A 24,760-nucleotide genomic window follows, 5' to 3' on the forward strand; every position below is an offset into this window, starting at 1 on the left:
ACCTCAGAATTATCTAGGATGTTAAAGAGTAGTTTCACGTTGAGATTCAAGTATATAGTAAGTATACATTTGGTTCACCTGTCACTTGGTAGGTTAAAGTCAGGGAATATTTCTTAACATTGAACTTCTTTCCATAAGATTCCTAAAAGGATCTGCTCATTTGTTTTATTTAGAGGTCTTTGATTGCAAAGGACAGAGATTCACTCAGATTAGCTGAGGGATGTCAGCTCAATCACTGTAAAGATATTTGGCGGAATGAAGAGATCTTCAGGGCACATCAAGAATCACTTATTCTTGAGGTACCCGGGTGGCTCAGTAAGGTTGAGCATCGGACTCTTGATTTTGGCTCAGGTCATGATTCCAGGGTCGTGGGATCTAACCCCAAGTCGGGTTCCAAGTTTAGTGAGGATTAAACCCGCTTAAGATTCTCTCTCTCTCTCTCTCTCTCTCTCTCTCTCCCCCTCTCCCTTCTCCCCACTCACAGTCTCTCTCTAAACAAACAAGCAAACAAAACGAAAAGGATCATTTTTTTTCTCAATTGTCAAGAGAAGAGTCCCACTGACCCAGCTCATCTTTTTTGAATCAAGACTCACAGGTCACATATTGTTGGCTCACCTAGGGACTGGTTGCACTTGCAAAGCTGTCCACATCTAGCCAAAAAGGCCACAATGGGTGATAATGAACATGGCCAGACATTACAGAGCAAGCTCATTAGTGTAGTAGAAGTGTGTGGTTTAAGCACAGCACTTAAAAAAAGGTGTGGTAGGGGCGCCTGGGTGGCTCGGTCGGTTAAGCGTCCGACTTCGGCTCAGGTCATGATCTCACGGTCCGAGGGTTTGAGCCCTGCATCGGGCTCTGTGCTGACAGCTCAGAGCCTGGAGCCTGTTTCAGATTCTGTGTCTCCCTCTCTCTGTGACCCTCCCCCGTTCATGCTCTGTCTCTCTCTGTCTCAAAAATAAATAAACGTTAAAAAAAAATTAAAAAAAAAAAAGGTGTGGTAGAAAGACCATTATTGATATCTAGCACAGCATAGGGCGTGGTCTCAGTCTGTCTCTACTCCTTGCTACTATGTGACTTTGGTCGAGTTAATTAACCTATTTGATTTTTAGTTTCCTCAGTATTAGTACCACTTAAGGTCATTGTGAAGAGTCAATGAGTTAATTTATGTGAAGTCCTTAGGCCACTATCTGGCACTGAAATCACTGGGCAATTTAAGTTGTCCAACATCCTCTTTCGTCATAGAGCCAAAAGGACCTCCCTTTTCACTTACTACGTGGTGTCTTTTCTTGAGGGATGACGTCTGACTAAAGAAGGGTTAGGCTGCAAAGTCATCCCTCAAAGGCAAAACTAACCCTAATCAAAAAAATTTTCGAGAAGAATTTCAGTCAGCCCATAAATATCTCATACATGCTTTTGGGCACAGACTTCCTAATAGTAATGCATGTCGAAATGTAGAATGTAAAATAAAAAGTATATAATTATGAGTAGACATGTCAACTATAATTGTACAGTATTCATTATGAGACAAACGTTAAGACAGCAAGAGAAAAAAAATAAATTAACCTGTGTACTGCCCTTTCATCCAGATACTCTTTTTGGTTTTAACAAGTTAAGGATATGCTGAACTGGGGCACGTGCACGTGTGTTCGGCTAAAGATGAACGATGGCCCCCAAACAACAGCCATGTGATCGGTGTGCAGATGGTAAACTGTGCCTTGTCACATGAGTTTGAGCTTCTCCTTCCTCTGGTGACGTAGTCCCCGAGGATCACCAAGGACTGATTCCTTCGAGGACAGGGTACGTCAGGCATCACTGTTGGGGCAGAGGCTGTGGTTGCCTCCGCTGAACTCAAGAAGTTGACAAAGAGATTCATATACTGCTAATTATACTAGAAAAACATGCCGAGTAACGCCGTAGCCATTATCTTTGGAGTTGATCAAACATTTCTGGTACACTACATGTTAATTTTGAGGTTTTGTTTCATATGATGTTCATGTTCAGAAATTAAATCAATCAATTTCTGGGTATTTGGACCCGTTCAGCCAATTTATGAAGATTCCCACTTGCTAGCTCTTCATGTTCATTGCTGTTTTCTTTTCGTGTCCGTGTAATGTCATCATTTCTTCTAATCATTAATTCATCAGCTCTGACCTCCTCCTAATTCAGTAACTTGTTCACTGCGGTTGTCTGTAAAGTAATGGTCACCCACTTGTCTGGCCACTGGAACACACATTCACTAAGTCACTAATGATCAGACACACTTAAATCATTTATGTGTTTTCCCATAGGATTGAGCGAAATGTTCCAGACATGGCTGCATGTCGAGAAGTCATAAACGTATACCTTTTAAATCTGTGTAAAACTCTCTTCATGCACTTGGCTCAATCCCTCTACAGTAACTGAAACCACTGTTGCCATGATTTGATGACCATGTGTCCCAAGTTTTGACAACAGGGATGCTAGGTCTGTTATGGCTGTACCTAAGGGCCAAGTTCAAAACAGCTTCTCTCCCTTTTCTCTTTTTTTCTCCAATACCAGAATACTGTTGCTTTGGTTGAACCCAAGATAAAATAACGGGCTTTCACGTACAGGGCATGTTTTACAAAAAAGACATGTTTCCTAAAGCACTAGCTTCCCACTCAGTACAATGAGATGCTCGCCTTTTGGGACGGTGGCAGAAATGGGTGCAGCAACAGATTAGTGAACCCATTTCAGTTTCACGCCAAGGCGTTGAGCAGAATTGACTGTGAGGTCACCCGGTCACCTCCACTTCTAAATCGTGCTCTCTTCCAGGCTGAACATACATGGTTAAACCCCATACTTCTAAATCATATATGGTTGAACATATATGGTTTCTTCCAGGCTGAACATATATGGTTAAATTAGGGTAAGTATTAGGGCTACTTTCAATTGCCTTTTACAGATTAAGTGGGGAAGGGAGATCTCATTATGAAGAAAAGTCCATTTCTTATGGAAGAATATCTTCCAAGCATCAACTATATTATCTTTTCAAATATGTTTATGGAACCACTGGCTTCCATTTCATACTGTAGTTGAATTTGGAAGCTGACATGGGTCAATACTGACATGAACTGAAGTCTTTCTAATTTGTAACAGGGAAAAATAGATTGAAATTGTAAGAAGGGACAGGAGGGCATCTTTCAAACAGAAGAGAATTCTGTGATACCTGAATTATTGCTTAAGAAAATTCTGCGCAATTTAAGAAAAACAGGATGAGAGTTGATGCAAACTGTTGCTCTCCTTTAAAGTAGATGGATCACTAAATCTGCCCATCTCAACTCTTGAAAAATCTCTTACGATTAATCTGCTTGCCAAGTAGCTTTCCAACTTAGATCCTCTCAAAATGTACATTGTTCCCTGACCCCTGCACAGGTACAGAGAGCATTTATATTCAAATGTAACTTTCTAAAAGCAAACTTACATAGAAAAAGGGTCATAGGCAGAGTTGAAAGCAACAGAAAACAGGAATGAAGAGTTAAATCATCTTTCTCAATTAATAAAAAAAGCTTAATTATGAGTATTTTACTTATGTATCCTTACATACTTACAGACCATCATACAACCTATTCTTTTCATTTTTAAAAGATGATTTTCCACTACCGTTCCTAATCTAAACATGCACACCTTAATGATAAAGAAAAAAACCCACTGCGACGGGATGTTTGTTCCTCATCACATCCCTGCTGCTTCCATCCCCAGGAAGGAAAGATTTTCAGTGTTACCTGGGAAAAACATAACTGATGACATCATTTTTCTTGGTTCCCATATCTACCAAGGCTTGCCCAGACATTTTCAACCTGTTACCACAACCCGTGAATTATCTCAAGATTTTATTTAGTGTAATGAATATCACTTCTCTATGTGAAAATTATCACCTTATTTTTCCTTCAACAAATTAACTGGCCAAGAAGCAATCCCCTTATGTGCTATAAAAATATTAAGAAAATCTATTCCCAAAGTAGTCAATTGAGATACCTTTAAAGGGTGAAAATCACCATGAAAATTTGCCATTTCAAATCTCCAATGAGCACTTAAGCTATTTGTTCATACAATAAAGGTAGCTGAGGGTTGTTTTTGTTTTTTTTAAGAACTAGATCGCATGACACCCAGGTAGATTATTGTGTTTCCTTGGAGAGTATCATTAACAAATGTGCTAATGACTAAAATTTGGACATTGGCTTATGTATTACCTTCCTGTTGCTTATATAAAACCTTTATATATGTGATGTCAACAGTCTCTGATTATGTATATGTGAGTGTTTGGGTGTGTGTGTGTGTGTGTGTGTGTGTGTACGTGTGTGCTTCAAGACTCAGCAAAGCTGAATGGCTCAAAATAATGAAAAACTGTACTATGCTTCCAAACTATCTGTTTTATCATGTAAAATATGGTTTTCTAAAATAATGCATTTACATACATTCAAGAGCAAATATGATCGCTATATTTCAGCACTACTCTTAAATATTGCCTTTATGTATATTACCTGTGTCACTGTTTCCATCCTAAGAACACAACAGCATTTTGTACAACATTACATAAGCCTGAGAACAGACATGAGAGAAAATGCTCTGATCCTGAGATACACCTACACTTCCCTCCAGAGCTGCCGCTTGGTGCGCGTGCACACGCTCACGCGCACACACACACACACACACACACACACACACACATTCCAGAGTGTCTGAATCATTTGAAATTGTCAATATTCGGCTATTGTTAACCTATAAAAATGGCAATTTCACTTAAACAGCAGAGACGCCTACACAGGCTTAAAAAACGGATCAGAAAATACCCTTGACATTTATTACTCAGAAGTGGGTTATGGTCAACTCCATAAGAAAGGAAAACCTTAACATCACTCACTATTCACTGTATGAACCTCTGCTCCGTCTACATTAAAACCAAACTGCAACCACGCAAAGAAAAAAAAAAGATCTTGTTAAGAAGATGCCCGAACCAAAACAGAATAAATATACGCCTGGTCTTTGTTCTATCAGATGTCCATTCAAAGGTATCGATAATGGTTACATCATCAGATTTTTAGCGACAACTAGGTCCTAATATTGCGTCTGTGGCTCACGCCAGGAGTCCCTTGACCCAGCTTGACAAGCGTGAAAGCATGAAATAAAGGAAGGTTAACAAAGACTGGTCTAAGGAAGAGTTCGCAACAATACCGCAATGCTCTTATCACCAAATTCGACTTTGCATCTGGACACTGAGATCTGAAAGATTTGCAAATAATGACAACATTCAAGCCAGACATTACGGACTAAAAGGGAAACACACACACACACACACACACACACACACACACACACACACAAATGCCTTCCAAGAGAGAAACATTCATTAGCCCCACTGGCAAGTGTCTAAAGCAAACAAGGAAACTGCAAAATAATTACTTAGTTACAAACAAACCCTTTTTAGCACAGTACCTTTTTGTGTCTGTCCCTCTTCCATATTCTCTTCCATGGCTACCTTTCTTCAGTAGAATCTGGTACACGGAATTAATCAAAAGCTCAATTAGATGTTGGAGAAACTGGTGATTTTTTTTCCCTGGGAAGCTCCCACAGCAGTGGCTTGGGCAAGTCCTGGGAGCTTAGCAAAGGCTCCCTCGCGCCTCTTGTTTGCTTGGAGACAGACTGTCAAGTGTAATTTCATTCAAATTACTCTTCCGTGAAGATTATCAATTTTTCTTCTCAAAGCTGCCCATTGTGTACCACTGTAAGCAGGTATTCAAGCAAACAGCCTGAGAATTTTGGGGGGAAATTTGGTCTGAATCCCAGGAGCAGAGACTCTGTGATTCACAAGCCTTGCTTTGCATTTAAAATGGGGAAAAGAAATTGAGGTTTGTATGGAAATCTGGGCTTTAAATTGGAAAGAGGCTGAGCTGTGAACAGATGGAGGGGTGTCCTCCTAACATGAAGCAGACCACCAACCCATGATTCCCCCTCTTTGCCACCAGAGTGGGAAAGCCCAGATTCCTGCTGCTTCTTTATGCTGCATGCAGCCTGATTCTCACCAGTCAGATACCTCGCGAAAATGCGAAAACGCGTTTGCTTTGCTCTCCTCTCTTGAGCATCTAGTTACTTTGATTTTAAAGTGGCAAGAAAGGCTGCAATCATACCATCTCAGGGTTTATCTGTAAGAGGTTATTATTGACAGAGGTTTTATAAGCTCACACCTTTCAGATTTAAAAAGATACAAAAATACGGTATAAACCTTAAAGCCTGAAGGATACGTTTTAAGCAATTATTGTACTTCAGTGCATTACGATTCTTAAGGGAAAGGGAGAAAAACACTGAAGTTTTCCAAAAGGAATCTACTGATGTCTTTGTAGTTTATTGTAACTTTAGTCCATGAAAACTGCTGATTTTAAATGGGAATCTCTTGAAAGGGAATAGCTTCCAGGGTCATTATTGGGGAATGAGTAGGACAATAAAAGAAGGAACAAATTCGAGATCAGGAACGGCGGGATAAACAATTTATAATGGGAATCTGCAGTCTGATTTGGAATGCAAATCATAGCCCTGCAGTCTGGCAATAAATTAGCATTTGTACTTCAGCCCACTGAGCGACAGGGCGCAATCCAACTTCACAAAAGGTATAGTGAGAAAATAAACAGTTTCTCTTGCAAGGGCACATATAGCCTTACTTGAGTATCAAGGATGAAGAAGAATCCCTGTCCCTGTCTCCATGTCCAAATAAGCCAGCACATGGAGACACACACACACACACACACACACACACACACACACACAACTAATTCCTTACCTTTCATGAAAACTAATTCACATCCCAATTATCCACAGTTGAAGTTCCTTGCATTATAACCTGTATTTCACACATATTTTTAAAGTGGGTCAGTAACACGTTACACGCCTCCTTTGAAATCATTACAAAAGCAACTATTTAGAGGCAAGACAAATCTCGTGCAACATCCCACTGGATGTCTCACGATTTCTCAGGAAAGAGTGTTCAGACTTGCTCCTTCTAAAGTCATCTGTGATTTATTTTCCCCATTCAAATGAATTGAACTGACAGGTAAGTGTGGTTCAAATAAATAAAAAAAACCTATCTCTTCTGAATATATTTCAATCTGTATTCAAGGGTTTGTGAGCGAGCTGCTTGCTCAGGGCACAGACCGAAAGAAAGAAACCAAGAGGGAAATCAAGGAGCCAGATCACAGCAGTGTCTCTGCTCCAACTTAGCCCAGGGCTGACATAACCTGGCATAGAGTCAAAACACAACGGAGCCTCACTCCGCATTTACCTTCTTTCCTCATTTTATGCTGCACAAGTCTTCAGCGAAGAATCATTAATGGTAAGAGCAGTGCAAATAATAAGGCCACTTTGCATACCTAGAGCAGTTTACAATCTACAAAACACATCCACACACATTAACCCGTTTGTAAAACAGATAGGGAAAGGGTGACTTTTCTATTACACGTAGGACAAAAAGTGAGATCCAGGGAGATTCAGGGACCAAGGAAGTCTTAGAAGCCACGTCGGCGATTTCTCATCGAAAGCTCTGACGCTGGCAGCCGCTTCCCCAGCCTACGCTCTGTTCCATGACGAGGGCCACCAGCATTCTCAAACCTCAGCTTTCAGCGCATGGCTTTCTTTTCCACCACACGTAGGAAAGAAAGAGAAGAAATGAAAGGGAAAGAAAAAGTATTCCTTGGGCAAGATGAATGGAAAAGTAACTAGACTCTCCCTTCTGGAAGCCTTGTGGAAGGTGAACAAATTCCTTTGAATGATCAACTTTTTCTCCCAAATAGACTTGCTCACACTCAAATTGTTCACAAAAGAGGACAACTGCGACTTATTCTGGTTCCTTGAATGTGTGAAGAACCACCCCAAATCCAGGCTAAATGGATTTTTAGGAGCAGACCACCGCACACACACACACAGCTTCCTTACGGCCATCACCCGTCAGGGAACAAAGATCAACTTTTTTATTGTGGTAAAACGCATGTAACATAAAACACACCATCTCAGTCACGTAGAAGTGCACAGGGCAATGGTATCAGGTACAGTCATCACCACCATCCATCTCCGGAATGTTCTCATTTTCCCAAATGGAAACTCGGTTCCCACTAAACATGAATTTCTTTATTTCCTTTTCTCCCTATTTGAGGGCAGGTGATTGCCGGGCTCATTTGTTGTTTGTAGAATTGTCTTTTGAAATTTTGGTCTCAGGGCGTCTGGGCGGCTCAGTCAGTTAAGAGTCTGGCTCCTGATTTTGGCTCAGCTTGTGATCTCACTGTTTGTGGGATCAAGCCCCAAGTCAAGCTCTGTGCTGACAGCTCCGAGGCTGCTTGGGATTCTCTCTCTCTCTCTCTCTCTCTCTCTCTCTGTCTCTGCCCCTCCCCCACTCATTCTCTCTCTCAAAATAAACGAGAAAAAAATAAAATTTTGGTCTCATTTGAATTAAAAACATTTCGAACAATCAAGTATCTGAACACTAGTTAGAAGAAAGAAATGATTGGCATTACATTGTAGATGAACTACATGAATCCTAAAGCATGCTACATGAGCCTTAAAAACTGGCAACAATGTTTCTTTTAGATTTCCTTTAAGACCTAGAAGCTGACACAGTGAGATGCCACCACCTAATTTCTTTCCATTATGCCACGCTGCACTTACCCCACTCTTCTAGTCATTTGTCTAAAATATAAGGTATGAGTTTACTAGGCAGCCTAAAAATATGATAGCTAATGTGAAATATGATTTCTCTTTCAAATATTATCTAAGAAATATTTATAACGTTTACTACATTTTTCCCACATAAGCTAAAGACACATTAGTCACTAAACCTGAACGCATCTGTCCTTCTTCTTTCTCTTAATTCCCTTTAATTTGGAGCTATTTTTTTCCTTAATACCTCATCTTATCTTTATAAACATTTTATCATATAAACCAAGAAAATATCTACATATTCTTCTAGTATACAATTCAGTCATGTCTGTGATGACTCTGTAAAGCCAAGTAAACAGAGTTAAGATTAAACGACAAGTTAAGGGTTCCAAATACAGGATCAACTTTAAGAAATGGACAAAAATGTTCAAGGTCTTTGAGTCAGATTAACAAAAAAGACATGTGAAAACATGAACCAAGTATAGAGGAGACATGAATATGTTCAGAAATCTGCTGGTTTTCCTCAAATGTTTCAGACACGGATCTAACATTATCCTGAAAAGGAAATGTCTTAGTTGGTTTCTTCCTACATTTCAAAAAAAAGAGAGAGAATTTTGGGGGCACCTGGGTGGCTCAGTCGGTTGACCGCCCAAAGTCAGCTCAGGTCATGGCTTCAGGGCTCCCGAGCTCTACCCCAGACATCGGGCTCTCTGCCCTCAGCACAATCTGCTTCAGATCCTCTGTCCCGCACCCCCCCCCCCCCGACTTGCATTCTCTAAAAAAAATAAATAAAACATTTTTGAAAAAAAAGGAAATTTTGACTGCTGGTTTAAGCTCTAAGTCAGAAAGGGACTCCACAACATTTTCCTAAAGAAAATAAAACCACCACAAACAAGTGTTTTAAGTGTTTTGTTAAGAGTAGCGTAACATTCTTTAGACTTTTATAATCTTTTATAATCGTATAGTGCAGTCGATTCACAGAATGACCATATGGGTCTTGCTAAACTGAAGTATCATTATTCCTACTCCCTTTCGTTATTTAATCATACAAATGTTTATTCAGCATTATTATACACACAGGAACTTTCTGTAGGCAAGAAATACTGACAAAAAACCAGGCCTTAATGATGATGTTCACAACACTGTACGACAGTGATCCCTATCAAGGATAAAAATGCCCAGGTACAGGGGCGTCTGGGGGGCTCAGTCGGTTGAGCGGCCGACGTCGGCTCAGGTCATGATCTTGCGGGTCCATGGGTTCGAGCCCTGTGTGGGGCTCTGTGATGACAGCTGAGAGCCTGGAGCCTGCTTCGGATTCTGTGTCTCCCTCTCCCTCTCTCTCTCTCTCTCTCTGCACCCCACCCCCCCACTCACACTGTCTCTCAAAAATGAATAAATGTTAAAAAAAAAAATCACAGGTTGCTATATGAGCTCACAGCAAGGATACCTAACCTATTACTTAGTTTTGATAGTTGAAAAAGATTTCTTGCTTTCCTAGGAGGTACAGGCTGAGCTGATCTGATACCCTGATATTCTCCAGGGAAAAGAGAAGGGGGTAGAAGGGAGAAGAAAAAGGTTTTCTAAACAGTTGAAACTGAATACTCAAGAGCTCATAAAGAGGGGTAGTCTTCTGATTACCCGTAATGGACTAACACCAGGCTACGTGGGCAGAAATCCTCCTGTAGTGTTTATGGGGCATCTTATCCCCAGGGTGGTTAGTGCTGGAAAATTAGGTCCTGAGTCTTGGTCCCCAGAGTTACTGAAGGCAGAGAGACAATCCGGAGACAGTCTGTGCCCTAGAAGCCTGGAGTCTTAAAAGGTAGAAGGTAGGAAAGCCATTATTTTTCACCCCAAGAAATTACCTTTAGTTCTTTCAAGCTCTTTCCTCTTGAATCTATTCGTACTGCATTTTCAGAGTTGGCCAAGCCTGCTCCCATGACAATGTCATGGCCCTGTTTACACCTGCTCAATGGTTTTCCAGTTTCTTTTCTTCTTTTTTTTTTAATGTTTGTTTATTTTTGAGACAGGGAGAGACAGAGCGTGAACAGGGGAGGGTCAGAGAGAGAGGGAGACACAGAATCGGAAGCAGGCTCCAGGCTCTGAGCTGTCAGCACAGAGCCCGACGCGGGGCTCGAACTCACGGACAGTGAGATCATGACCTGAGCCGAAGTCGGCCGCTCAACCGACTGAGCCACCCAGGTGCCCCATGGTTTTCCAGTTCCTTAGGGCAAAGTGCAACCTACTTAGTTTGGCTGGAGGCATGAGGCCTGACAGGGCAGAGCCTGGTTCTCACGCCTAACCTCCCCTAGCTATTCCTCACTCAGTTATCTCCTCCTGGTGTCCCCAACCTATTTGTCAATGTTGTTCCTTCTGCCTAAAACACTTTTCCCTCTACCCTTAGAGAGCCATATCTACACACTTACCAGATCTTAGTTTAAATGAACTGTGTCCTGGCAAAACTTCCCCCACCCAGAGAACAGGCCTCCTGTAGCACTGACAACGCGTTGCCATTACAGAGTTATTCCCCCCAAAGTTTGCATTTTACATTTATGTTCCCCACTGGCCCGCAGCTCACAAGCTCATGAGATCAGACACTCAATCCACTTTCCACAAGACAAACACATAGCAAGCTTTCAGTAGATATTTGCTGAACTCACGAACGGATACAAGAAACGATAATAATGAATGAGTGGATAAATTCAGTGGCTTAAAATATACTTTCTCTTACATTCTGCAGCTTCCACAAAGTGTTCTAAAGTGCGAACACCATTTACAATAATTCCAGGACATACACATTGTATTCATATACAACCAATGCCGCTCCTGAAGAGTTGATGGCAGAACAATAAAGAGGTATTTCGAAAAGCAAACAGTAAAACACGAAGGCAGCTGGAAAATTAATTTTTTTTTTTTGAGAAAGAGAGAGAGAGAGAGGGAGAATCGCAAGGCTCCACACTGGGTGTGGAACCCGACATGGGGCTTGATCTCAAAACCCTGAGATCATGACCTGAGCCAAAATCAAGAGTTAGGTGCTTAACCCACTGAGCCACCCAGGCACCCACCTGGGAAATTATTAATCATGTACCACATTTCCTTTACTTAGGGAAAGCTATCCTGTCTTAAACGCTGATTATGGTAAGGAGTAAAATTCCAAGAGTGACACTTCTTAGAACAAACTGACCCTTTCAAAATAGGAATCGTGTTTTATAAGTATTTCTTGTAAGCCAAAAAGTTGACACAAATTTACACTTCTGAATAGTTTTTGTCTCCCTCCAAAACGCCAGCAAACCAGAGAAAACCAAAACCCCTTTGGTACTTGTGTTTTCCCTGAAACCTGCAGGAACCATGCTGGGTGCAGCGGGGGGAGGGTGGTGGGTAAATCCTGCCTCTAAGAAGCAATGGTGTCACCAGCTGGTGGCCTGTGCTTCACAGCTCGAAATCCAAACTTGGCTACCAACTTAGAGAGAGATAATAAAAAATGGCCCCAGTTGGTTCTTTATTTCCTCAGAAACGCTACTTACACTGAGCTCGCTGAAGAATGGACTTGATCAAACGCTCAATCGAACAACTCAAGGAGTCAATTAATGACTACTATGTAGCAGAAGCTGGGCCAGGCGAACCAGAGAGAGCTGGTTGCCCCTCTCGCAGGGCTCACAGCTTGGCCCACAGCTTGGCCCAGAGAGAGACACAATTAAACAAGTGGTTGCAACATATTATACAAGCAACAATAATAATAACTAAAGTTATACTCAGCCCCTTGCATGGGCAGGCGCTTTTTTTTTTTTTTTTTTTTAATTTTTTTTTTCAACGTTTATTTATTTTGGGGACAGAGAGAGACAGAGCATGAACGGGGGAGGGTCAGAGAGAGAGGGAGACACAGAATCGGAAACAGGCTCCAGGCTCTGAGCCATCAGCCCAGAGCCCGACGCGGGGCTCGAACTCACGGACCGCGAGATCGTGACCTGGCTGAAGTCGGACGCTCAACCGACTGCGCCACCCAGGCGCCCCTCTTTATCCCCATTTTTATACACAATGAAATGGCACAGAGAGGTTTAGTTCTTTGTATAAAATAACAGGGTGGTGAGGCTGGATTCAAACATAGGCATTCTGACCCCAAAGACCATTCTTCAAACCGCCACTCTATCTGCCTACACTTACGTTAAGGAGTAGACCCCACAGCATTTAATATGAGCTGAGCTAAGGCTCTTGTCACAAAGTCCTATTTCAGATGTAATATTATACATAAACAATAAACACCTGTGTATCTACCACCCAACATATAAAATAAAGTACTGTAAAGACTGCCATGTCCTTTTGTTGTTGTTTTTTTAATGTTTATTTACTTGTTTGGGGGGGGGGGTTGGTCAGAGAGGGAGAGAGGGGCAGAGAGAGAGGGAAAGAGCTGTGCACTGTCAGCATGGAGCCCGATGCGGGGCTCGGACCCATGAACCATGAGTTCCTGGCATGAGCCAAAATCAAGAGTCAGATGCTTAACTGACTGAGCCACCCAGTCGCCCCGTGTCCCTTTGCTAATTGTGTTCTAGTCTTTACATTTCCCCCAATCCTACCACTCAGCCCTGTTAACCAACAATCAGTATCAGGGTGTTTTTATTCCTGTATACTATCCTCATAATTATATATATACATATATATATATATATATGTATATAAATTACACACACACACACACAATTTGATAATGCTTTGCAGGTTTTGATTATAAATGATATTTTACTGTATGTATCTTTCCACATATTTTCCCCAATCTTCTGATGATATTTATAGATCCAACTTGTTGATAAACATTTAACATTGATTTATAATTTCTAAACTACTGCAGAAAATATTACAATGAATATTCTGTATGTCTCTGTGTGCACACAGGTAAAAGTTCCCCTTTATATACTATATACGTCACTATATATTACATATATAGTATCTACACCTATATTACATATAACATGACTAATGCTGAATTCCCTGTTCAGTGTCATTGGTCTATGAACCCATTCCTGTGTCAATAATACATTTTCTTAATTACACAGCGGCTTTACAATAACTTTTATTTAGAAGACCAATCCTCAAACTTCGGTCATTCTTTTCAAAACTGTCTCAGTAAAACCTTGGTCATCCATATACATTTTAAAATCAGCTTTCAAATACCAAAGGGGAAAATTACTTGCATTTATCGAACTTATGGTACCTTCACAAATTTAATGAGACACAATTAACATCTTTATAACACTGAGTCAGCTTCGATGGACATGTGCCATCTGTCCATTGTTTCTGGACTTACTTCATATATCTTGAGAACATTTTAAGATGTTCCTCCTAAGGAGGCGCTTGGGTGGCTCAGTCGCTTAAGTGTCCTGCTTTTGGTTTTGACTCAGGTCATCATCTCATGGTTCGTGAGTTCATGCCCCGCTGTCGGCAGGGAGCCTGCTTGGGATTCCCCCTCCCACTCTGTCTCTGCTCCTCTCCCCCCGCCCCCCAGCCCCCATGCACACACTCTCTCTCAAAGTAAATAAACATAAATAAATAAATAAATAAAGTTATCCCTAAAAGATGTGCATACATTTCATCATTTTCATTTGTCGGTATTCCGGTTTCTTTTACAAAAAAAAATTTATATGACATTTCCCAACTCTCTTTGAAGTAAAGGAACACATTTTTAAATTTAATTCTAGAAAAAGTGAATTCGCTAACCTCTTCTATAGTTCTAATGTACAGATCTTGAAGTTTCTATGCAACTGTTAACATCTTTGAATTAAAGCAGATTTGATTCTATCTTTCCAGTCTTTATATTTTTATGTATTCCTGCTACCTTCCTGTGCATTCCACGGGCACTGGCACAATGCTGAATTAAAAAGGAATGACTCTACTCTGTCTCCCTTGGATGTTGTTTGCAGTAGGTTTGGGTAGATGTGTTTTCCTGCAGAAATAGATTCCCTTTGATTCCACATTGCTGAGGCTCGTTTATAATAAATTATATTGAACTTTAGCAATCTTTTTCCATGAGTATATCTATTATCTCTATGAATATATTCCATTGAGAGGGGTGCCTGGGTGGCTCAGTCAGTTCAATGTCCAACTTCGGCTCAGGTCGTGATCTCACGGTTCACGGGTTCAAGCCCCGTGTCGGGCTCTGTGCTGACAGCTCAGATCCTGGAGCCTGCTTCAGATTCTGTGTCTCCTCCCTCTTTCTTTGCCCCTCCCCTGCTCATACTCTGTCTCTCTCTCTCTCCCCAAAATAAATAAACATTAAAAAAATAATAATATAGTATCCAGAAAGTGAAGGAAAAAGAGGGGACACGGCCGAAAGCCGCTGATCTACGCACTCTGAAAACACATACAAGTTCGCACTCCATGGGACACACAGTGTGCCGCATACAACACACGCTCACGACCTTGGTGATGCTGAGCCTCTCCATCAGCGACAGGAATCTGTACACGCTCACAGAGGTCGTCCAATTCAGTTATTCTTCCCACGCACGAGGCCCCGCCCGGTGGCCACTGTTTACCCGGCCAGACACCCAGGGCACCCGTCAGTGTCCTCACCCATCACCACCGCAGCTACCTGTGCTTCCTGCTTGCTCTCCTCTGTACATGACAGTTTGGTGGCACCCAGGACAGCTCCAGTCTATACAAGCTATCTTCCACTAATTACCTGGGGCGCCCCCCCCCAAATAAAATATGAATTACAGTAGGTTTTCAGGTATTAAACTCTGCCTGCCCTCTTGGTATAAACTCCACTTGGCTATATTATATAATTGCTTTCATTTTGCCTTTAATCTACCGAAAGCTCTCCTTTTAACTGGGAACTGCCTTTTCAATCTGGTTTTCTCTGAACAGTGCTACTGCTTTTTTTTTTCTTTTCCAGGAAAAAAAAAAAAAGCACTTTAGGAGGGAATCAGTTATAACATTTCTGGTGCATCCCCAGATTGGAATATCATGTAGCCATTTGTGATTATGTAAATCATGCTTATCAACATGAAAAGTTGTTCACAATAAGTGAAGGGACAGAACCGTATAACAAAATAGTCTGAGTAGGATATATTTTAAAGTGTACATACAGGTATGAAAACAACTCTGAACAAATATTTTTGAAAATGTTAAAAATGGTTCTCTCCAGGGACGTCTGGGTGGCTCAATCGGTTAAGAGTCCAACTCTGGACTTCGGCTTAAGGTCACGATCTCACAGTTCACAGGTGCACAGCTTGTGTTGGGCTCTGCTCTGTCAATGCAGAGCCTGCTTGCGGTTCTCTCTCTCTCCCTCTCTCTACCCCTCCCCTGCATGTGCACATGCTCTCTCTCAAAATAAATAAACTTAAAAAATAACTTTTAAAATGCTGCTTATGAGAAAGTAGAATTTGCAATAATATTTGTATTTATTCTTTGCATGTCTGTTGGTCCTGTTTCAGTGGTTTAATATATTAGTTATCAAAACGTGGAATGGTTTTATTTTATTTTATTTTTTTAATTTTTTTTTCAACGTTTATTTATTTTTGGGACAGAGAGAGACAGAGCATGAACGGGGGAGGGGCAGAGAGAGAGGGAGACACAGAATCAGAAACAGGCTCCAGGCTCTGAGCCATCAGCCCAGAGCCCGATGCGGGGCTCGAACTCACGGACCGCGAGATCGTGACCTGGCTGAAGTCGGACGCTTAACCGACTGCGCCACCCAGGCGCCCCATAAACGTGGAATAGTTTTATAAAGCTGACAGTGTAAGCGGGCCACCACTCATGGTCACCTTCTACGTCGTAGGTGCTAGACTAATAATTCACAGAAGTTATTTCTACCACCCACACAACTGTGAGAGCTACCCTTCTTTCAGAGGAGAAAACTGAGGCTTTCTCGAGGTCACGCAGCTGGTGAATGAAGGAACTGGAATCTGAATTTTGGTCTTTGTAATTGTAAATTCATCCCTCGCAAAAACATGACTGACCCAGTACGTGATTAACATAGGTCACAGGGCACTTCACGCCAGCATTGTTTCATTTTCGGGCGAAGTCTCACTGTTACAATGAGGACACTGGATACGTTATATCTTAGCTGAAGGATGAATTCTTTCTTTCTCCATGTATTTGAACCAAAGTGCAATAACTTAGAAATCTCAGTTAAGCCTACTTGCCACACTGGATATCACAAACGACAAAGCTCGTACAAATCAGTAAGTAAGAAAAGGGAGCGAGAGACAGAGCAAGAAGGGCAGGGAGACAAGCACAAGGTCTGCAAAGCTGCAGCTTGCCATAAGTTCTGAGTTTTGAAATCCCGATTTTAAATCTTGCTTTGAGTGTTCCGGCAGACACAGATGATAGGAAAGATCCTCTGAAAAAGCTGATTACACAACATGGTGCATAGAGAAATGATGAGGAAAAATAAGATTCAAGTCTTCTCAGCTTTATAATAAGCATCTTGGTGTTTCTGCTTACACATTAGATTGCAAGTCCTTTTCTGGATGAAAAAAAAAATATGAAAGTCTACTCTTACATTTCCAGAGATCATCTTAGGTAACCTAAAAATTCTTGTCTCCTAAAAGGAAAGTACTCCTAGATTGACAACTTTTCTCATTCTTCAGCAGGCTCTCTACCAATGTACTTGGACTGATACCTCAAAAGCAGGACGTACCAGGCTTCTCCCAAAGAGCTGTGGAGAAAAAATGCGCTTCCTTCCTTTCTTCCAAGAGAGACGCGTGAGTTTATGCCTTGTTCCTTTTTTGTGGGCTGGTATTTTGGGGGTTTGTTGGTCTTGAGCAAGAGCTCTGTGACTGCGATCCATCTTCCATTAATTACAAGGATACAAATATGCCTACATCCTTCATGTACCAGGAACAGCCAGAAAACATCGTCCCAAGAAAGTTCTATCGGCGATGACATATGGTCTGTTTGGACCCATCCCACGGCCCTGGTTAGATCAACACACTTAAGCTTTCAGACAACAAAAATACTTTACATCCTATAAGTTCCCTTACTCTAGGCTCCCTTACTATTAGGTTCAAAGCAGCCCTGGAGGGCACGACTGGGCTTCAGTCTAGCCGTGTGGCCATCACACAATCCATCAAGTTGCAACTGTGCCCTCTGGTTTTCTGCAGTATGCTCAAATGCCCAGGAAACACCCCACCGCCCTCGTCCTAGATAAACTGCAAAACTGTTTTGAGGATTTATATTGCAAACACTCTGGAAGATCTGATTTACTTCCTCCCTCCATCCCACTGACTAAATTTCCGTATCATTTGTCTACAACTCACGTTTGTCAAGTATCAGACATTTTTTCATTTTTAATATTTCTACACGGATGGCGTTTCCCCTGCCTATGGTTGACAGCTACCCTCTTTCTCCTTCACCGCTCATGAAGAGGACAGACCCAGGTCGCAGGGCCCAGGCTTCCTGGTTCCATATTTAACCCTTCTTATTCAATAAAACTGAACCCATGTTTGTGCAGCACCCACTGTACACTAGACACATTTTTTTTTTTACCTTGATGGTTATTTAGAATCTGAGAATAAGTGGTATTCCCATTTTATTGGTCGTAACACTGAGACTCAGAGGAGCGAATCATTTGCACAAGTTCCACAGCCATGACAAAGCAAAATTTGAATACAAAGTCTCTCAAAATTTCATTGTTTCCATTACATTACATGACTTAACAAACAAAAGTAAACAAGTACTAACGAATTACTGCAAATAAGTGATACAAACAACTTTTTTTTTTTTTTTAATTTTTTTTAATGTTTTATTTATTTTTGAGACAGGGAGAGACAGAGCATGAACAGGGGAGGGTCAGAGAGACGGAGACACAGAATCCGAAACAGGCTCCGGGCTCTGAGGTGTCAGCACAGGGCCCGACGCGGGGCTCGAGCTCACAGACCGCGAGATCGTGACCTGAGCCGAAGTCGGCCACTTAACCAACTGAGCCACCCAGGCGCCCCATCAACTTTAATGTTTATAGCTAAATGAGTAGGATACCATTACAGAAGATGTCAATAAATAGAAAACGTCCTCAAAATACCTTATGATCCAGTAATTTTAGGACTAGGTGTTCACCCAAAGAAAACAAAAACACTAATTTGAAAAGACATAGGCACATACATGCAAATGTATATTTATCACAGTATTATTAACTCTGGCCAAGATAAAGAAGCAACCCAAGTGTCCATCCATAGGTGAATGGATAAAGAAGAGGTATACAGAAACACGCACGCACATGCACACACACACACACACACACACACACACACACACACAAGGGAATGTGTGAGGATGAGACCATGACGTTTACAACAACATGGATGGATCCAGGGGGATCTATGCTAAGTCAAGCAGACAAAAACAAATACCATATGATTTCACTTATATGTGGAGTCTAAAAACCCAAACTAACCAAACACACAAAAACAGAACCAGACCCACAAATACAGAGAACACACTGGGGGTTGCCAAAAAAGAGAGGTGTGGGGGGATGTGCAAAATGGGTGAAGCAGAGAGAAGAGGTACAGTCTTTCATTATGGAATGAATGTCATGGGGATGAGGTAGAGCACAGGGGATACAGTCAAGGGTACCGTAATGGCATTGTATGGTGACAGACAGTAGCCACACTTGTGGTGAGCTTAGCATAACATACAGACTTATGGAATCACTATGCTATATATCTGAAACTCAGAGTAAAAACTCAATGAAAACACACATCCAAGGAAATTTTCCCAGGGACAGTCTTTCGTTCATTAATTCCCCAATGGTACATTGAGTGTTTACCTTCTTCCAGATACAAATCTAACTTCTAGGGCAAGTTCATTGGAAACATGCACTAGGTACCTGCTGCCATGGTATCTGTACCCTAGAAGAGGGAGGTAAGAGGCTAACTAAACAAATAAATTTTTTAAAAGATACTATTAGGTTCTGATATATGCAAGGATGAAAAGAAATCATAGTAATATACTAAAGAGGGCTCGGGGGTCTCCTTATCTGGGTTGTCAACAGATGAGGCCTTTGAACATCATCCACAGCCATCATAATAAATGTATATCTGAAAATCCCTAGTATCAAATGGTCATCAACAGAATTTTATTATTTATTACATGGGAAGGAAAACTATTAAGGAGACACTTGAGCAATCAGTAGTGGCCATAAATATTATGTTTTCTGTACAAATGGATCCTTTGTAATTACTTTGATGTGGTACAACGTAGCATTTTAAACTAGAACATTTTGAAGCCAAACTGAAATCAGAGTAGCAGTTTTTAACATTTATTTATTTTTGAGACAGAGAGAGACACAGCATGAACGGGGGAGGGGCAGAGAGAGAGGGAGACACAGAATCAGAAACAGGCTCCAGGCTCTGAGCCATCAGCCCAGAGCCCGACGCGGGGCTCGAACTCACGGACCGCGAGATCGTGACCTGGCTGAAGTCGGACGCTTAACCGACTGCGCCACCCAGGCGCCCCAGAGTAGCAGTTTTTAAAAAAGAAGCTTGTTACATTCAGTCTCAAAAACCATTTGCCATTAATCTGTATCCTGAGATTTAGAACAGTCTAAAATATTACCTAACACACAAATCCATTCTCTTTCCCTGTGTGTGTGTGTGTGTGTGTGTGTGTGTGTGTGTGTCCTGCACTAGGATCAGGACTGAGACACGAGTCTGTTTGACTCCAGAGCTATCACACCTTCCATTATAAAACACTGCTTTTTAAACATACCTTTCAGGTGGTTATTCAGCACATCCAAGTTGTTGATAGTGTGGTTTCAACATAACGTTGGGTTTTGATTACATTCACTAAAGGAGCTAAATATTGACATATAAAAAACCAAAACTGTAGGGGCGCCTGGGTGGCGCAGTCGGTTAAGTGTCCGACTTCAGCCAGGTCACGATCTCGCGGTCCGTGAGTTCGAGCCCCGCGTCAGGCTCTGGGCTGATGGCTCAGAGCCTGGAGCCTGTTTCCGATTCTGTGTCTCCCTCTCTCTCTGCCCCTCCCCCGTTCATGCTCTGTCTCTCTCTGTCCCCAAAAAAATAAATAAACGTTGAAAAAAAAATAAAAACAAAAAAACAAAAAACAAAAAAAACAAAAACTGTAGCAAAATTCAACGTGTGCAGTGAAATGTAAACATCTTGTGTAAGGCAACAACAAAAATTTCTCATTTCCAAAACCCAGAGCTCATTACTGAGTCTCCTATTAATGAACTCATGTGACCACCATATCGTTGGAAGTCTAACCAGGCAGTGTAATAAAATGGAATGACTAGAAGTCATTCCAACACAAGTTCCAATGGTGACCTGCTTCTTTTTTTTAATTTTTTTTAGTTTATTCATCTTTTTTAAGAGGGAGAGAGACAGAGACAGAGCACGAGTGGGGGAGGGGCAGAGAGAGAGGGAGACACAGAATCCGAAGCAGGCTCCAGGCTCTGAGCTGTTAGCACAGACCCCGACGCAAGGCTCAAACTCGTGAACCATGAGATCCGACCTGAGCCAAAGCCCGATGCTTTACCGACTGAGCCACCCAGGGTCCCCATGACTTGCTTCTTTATTAACAAACAGTAGGCACTCTGTTATGTGCTAAGAGGCACCACTAACCCATTACAGGATTTTAAGCGAAGAGGTTCTTCCTCCATTGTCTGAAATACAAAGTGAATTTATCAACACTTGCCTTGCTGACTTTGCAAGGTGATGTACCAAGCGCCAGATACTGAGGTGAGTGTCTCTAATACGCCATCTTGACACAGCACCTCACTGTCCCCATCAACATCAGGGCTTCGTTAATCGAAGCCATTTGGCAGGTGAGGGGAAATAAGGCCCCAGGGGAAAGTGAATGAAAAAGTTCTTTGAAAGATGTATAATGCTATACAAAAGTGATGAAATAATAACCACCATTATCATTAAGCGGGAAGAAGTAAATCGTGCTGTATGAAAAATACTATCCGCTAGAGCACCCTGGAAACTGTACCCATCTGCCTGATGCAGTTCAGAACAACAAGACGTTTGGTCAGGGCTCACTATATGCCCATCACGGTTCTTACATGTTTTTAATGTTTATGTACATATTTTGAGAGAGGGAGTGCACGTGAGTGGGGGAGGGGCAGAAAGAGCGGGGAGAGAGAATCTCAAGCAGGCTCTGCAGTCTCACAAACCACGAGATCATGACCTGAGCCGAAATCAAGAGCTGGACACTTGGGGCACCCGGGGGGTTCAGTCAGTTAAGCGTCTCACTCTGGATTTGGGCACAGTTCAGGATCTCACAGTTCGTAGGTTTGAGCCCCCGCATCAGGCTCTGTACCGATGGTGTGAAACCTGCTTGGCATTCTCTCTCTCTCTCTGCCCCTCCCCCCGCTCTCTCTCTCCCCCCAAAATTAGTAAACAAACATTAAGAAAAAAAAATAGTTGGGACGCTTAACCAACGAAGCCACCCAGGGGTCCTGGTTCTTACATTTTTGTCCAAACTTTTACTCAGTAATCTTCAAAATAACCTCACAAGACACACACTATTGAGAGGGAACAGCCAGTAAATGGCAAAGCTGGGATGAGAAACCAGGCAGTCTGGCTCCTAAGCCAGGGCTTTGAATTATTAACACTGAACTACTCTGTGAAGTAGGCTGTAAAGGGTGCAAACCAATTAGCTCTTTATTCAACAGGCCTAAGGAGCAAACGGCCAGATTATCTGTCCTCAGGTACAAAGCCTTTCGGCCATTCTCCAGGCTCAGTGAGTTCAGCCTGATGTACTGGAAGGAGCCTGGGTTTGGCCATCAGTTTCCAACAGCGCCTCCGCCAGATCTGCGCATCCTCCGTGACCTCTTTATGGTTCTGCTTCTCATTTGCAAGCTAAGAAAAAGATAACCTATTCATCGGGGGTTTTATAAAATCAAGCACAGTCAGCACAAATCTTGGTGCAGCCATGACGGGCACTCAGCAAATATTAGTTTCCTTCTTTCTCCGATCCCCATACGTGACATCAGTTCAAATGATTTACTCTCCCATAAATTACTGAGGAAAAGGTAAGAGAAAGGCCTGAGGTCATGCAAGGCAGGTTTTAGATGAACTCTATATTGTCTTGAGTCATACAGTAATCTGCTTTGTGAAAATAATGTTAGCCAGTGTATCAATAAATAAGCCTTTTTTTTTCTCCCTAAACAGTATGTATTGATTTTCTCAAGAGTCTGTATTTTCAATGTGATACACTGGTGGACTGATCTGGTTTAGTAATTCCCGGTTCAGCTCTGGACTTGCCCGAGCCATAGGTCTGCCTGACGAACCACACACAGAGCAGAAGTGTCTTCCAACTGTTTGGACGTATGACGCCTTACTACCTGCTAGTAAATCACACTGATACCTGACAGCACGTGAGCTTTCTATATTATAAACTGTTTCCGAGGCTTAGTGAAGGGCATAATTTTAATCGGTTGTGTGTAAGAACTTTAGAAGCTTCCAGGATCTCATGCTAAAACTTTAAAGAGTTCCCGAAGTCGGGGGGAAAAAAAGCAGGTGGCAACCTCACCATGTCGTTTCAAGACCATGATTATTCTCTGTGTGGTAACTCTGCTGTTCTAACAGAATCAGATATCCATGTTTGTGAGAGAATTTCTCATATTACACAGGCTCTTTAAGGCTGTCAAGCTGAATTTTTAATTACAGGTTAACACAATTGGTTTAATTATTACTAAAATTAGCATTTTTATGGCCCTGTTACATCTAAATCCCAACCTGTGGATGGTGTTAGAGACAAGAATATATATACTTATGCTGAGTCTTTGATAGACGCTAAGCTAAAAGCGGTAACAAATACAGTGATTGTTGCAGAACCCACAGAGCTTATGAATTGCCAACATTCGTCAGGAATTCTAAGGAAGTACTTTAATTTTTTTTTCAACGTTTATTTATTTTTGGGACAGAGAGAGACAGAGCATGAACGGGGGAGGGGCAGAGAGAAAGGGAGACACAGAATCGGAAACAGGCTCCAGGCTCTGAGCCATCAGCCCAGAGCCTGACGCGGGGCTCGAACTCACGGACCGCGAGATGGTGACCTGGCTGAAGTCGGACGCTTAACCGACTGCGCCACCCAGGCGCCCCTCTAAGGAAGTACTTTAAACTGTTCTCATACGTCAGTATTTGCAATGTAACTTTCAACTGTATCAAACTTTATCTTTTAATGATGCAATACACAGTTTATATATGTCGAAAGGGAGCAAAACGGTATTTCTTGCTTAGTCCCAGCGTTAAAAACATTCTTTAAGATTTTAAAAACTGTGGGGAGACCTGGCTCAGTCAGTTGAGTGTCTGACACTTGGTTTTGGCTCAGGTCCCGATCCCAGGGTCATGGGATCGAGCCCTGCGCTTAAGATTCTCTCTCTTTCCCTCTGCCCCTTTCTCCTACTTGTGCTCTCTCTTAAAAAAAAAAAAAAATCTTAAAAATTGTGAAGAATGTTAAACTTTTTTATACATCCCCAATAAGTTGAAAATGGGTTTGATATTTATCAGTGGCAAAGCATAACCATATTGCAAGGGAGAAAAGCTTCGAATTGAAAGATTATTTAATAATGCCCCTTTAGACCAGAATACAGGGTGGGAAATGTAACTCTCCTCTAGTACAAACAATAATTTGTTAAAGCAGCTGTGTTGGGGAAATTGTAACAGACAATGTTTTTAATTAAAAAAAATTTTTTTATTTATTTTTGAGACAGAGAGAGACAGAGCATGAGCACGGAAGGGGCAGAGAGAGAGGGAGACACAGAATCTGAAACAGGCTCCAGGCTCCAAGCTCTCAGCACAGAGCCTGACGCGGGGCTCGAACTCATGGACTGTGAAATCACGACCCGAGCTGAAGTCGGATGCTTAGCCGACTGAGCCACCCAGGTGCCCTGTGTAACAGACAATGTTCAAGCAAATTAATGAAGCAACAATATCCATGGTATAGTTGGATATGCCAAGCGAAAACGTGTTTCAGATTAATGTTTCTCCTGGAGTGCTACTCACTGAGGGGTTTTAGCAGGTTTCAGATTTTGCATGTAGAAACTTCCACAGCCTTCTTTCAGAAAAATTACCAAGATGGGCCCTTTATGATAAATATAAAATAAGAATATAGCCATTATTCTTGAAGGATATGAGAAGCTATTCTATAA

General features: G+C 41.8%; 1 protein-coding gene across 4 annotated transcripts in view; it reads right to left on the bottom strand.

Moving 5' to 3' along the window:
- GPM6A (glycoprotein M6A) overlaps positions 1-24,760 on the bottom strand; it is a 356,248-nt gene that overhangs the window by 155,943 nt on the left and 175,545 nt on the right. The window contains exons 1-2 of one of the 4 annotated variants that reach the window (XM_043557782.1): positions 6,794-6,904; positions 5,455-5,513 (exon numbers count right to left, since the gene is read on the bottom strand). The exons of 1 other annotated variant lie outside the window; for it this stretch is intronic. In XM_043557782.1, coding sequence (XP_043413717.1) covers positions 5,455-5,491 — 37 coding nt within the window. In that variant the 5' untranslated portion in view covers positions 5,492-5,513; positions 6,794-6,904. Of the gene's footprint in view, positions 1-5,454; positions 6,043-6,793; positions 6,905-24,760 lie in introns of those variants that run through there. 2 more of the 4 variants (XM_043557790.1, XM_043557776.1) reach the window with 2 other exon arrangements.

Source organism: Prionailurus bengalensis, chromosome B1 (genome assembly GCF_016509475.1).
Source record: "Prionailurus bengalensis isolate Pbe53 chromosome B1, Fcat_Pben_1.1_paternal_pri, whole genome shotgun sequence".
Lineage (NCBI taxonomy): Eukaryota > Metazoa > Chordata > Mammalia > Carnivora > Felidae > Prionailurus > Prionailurus bengalensis.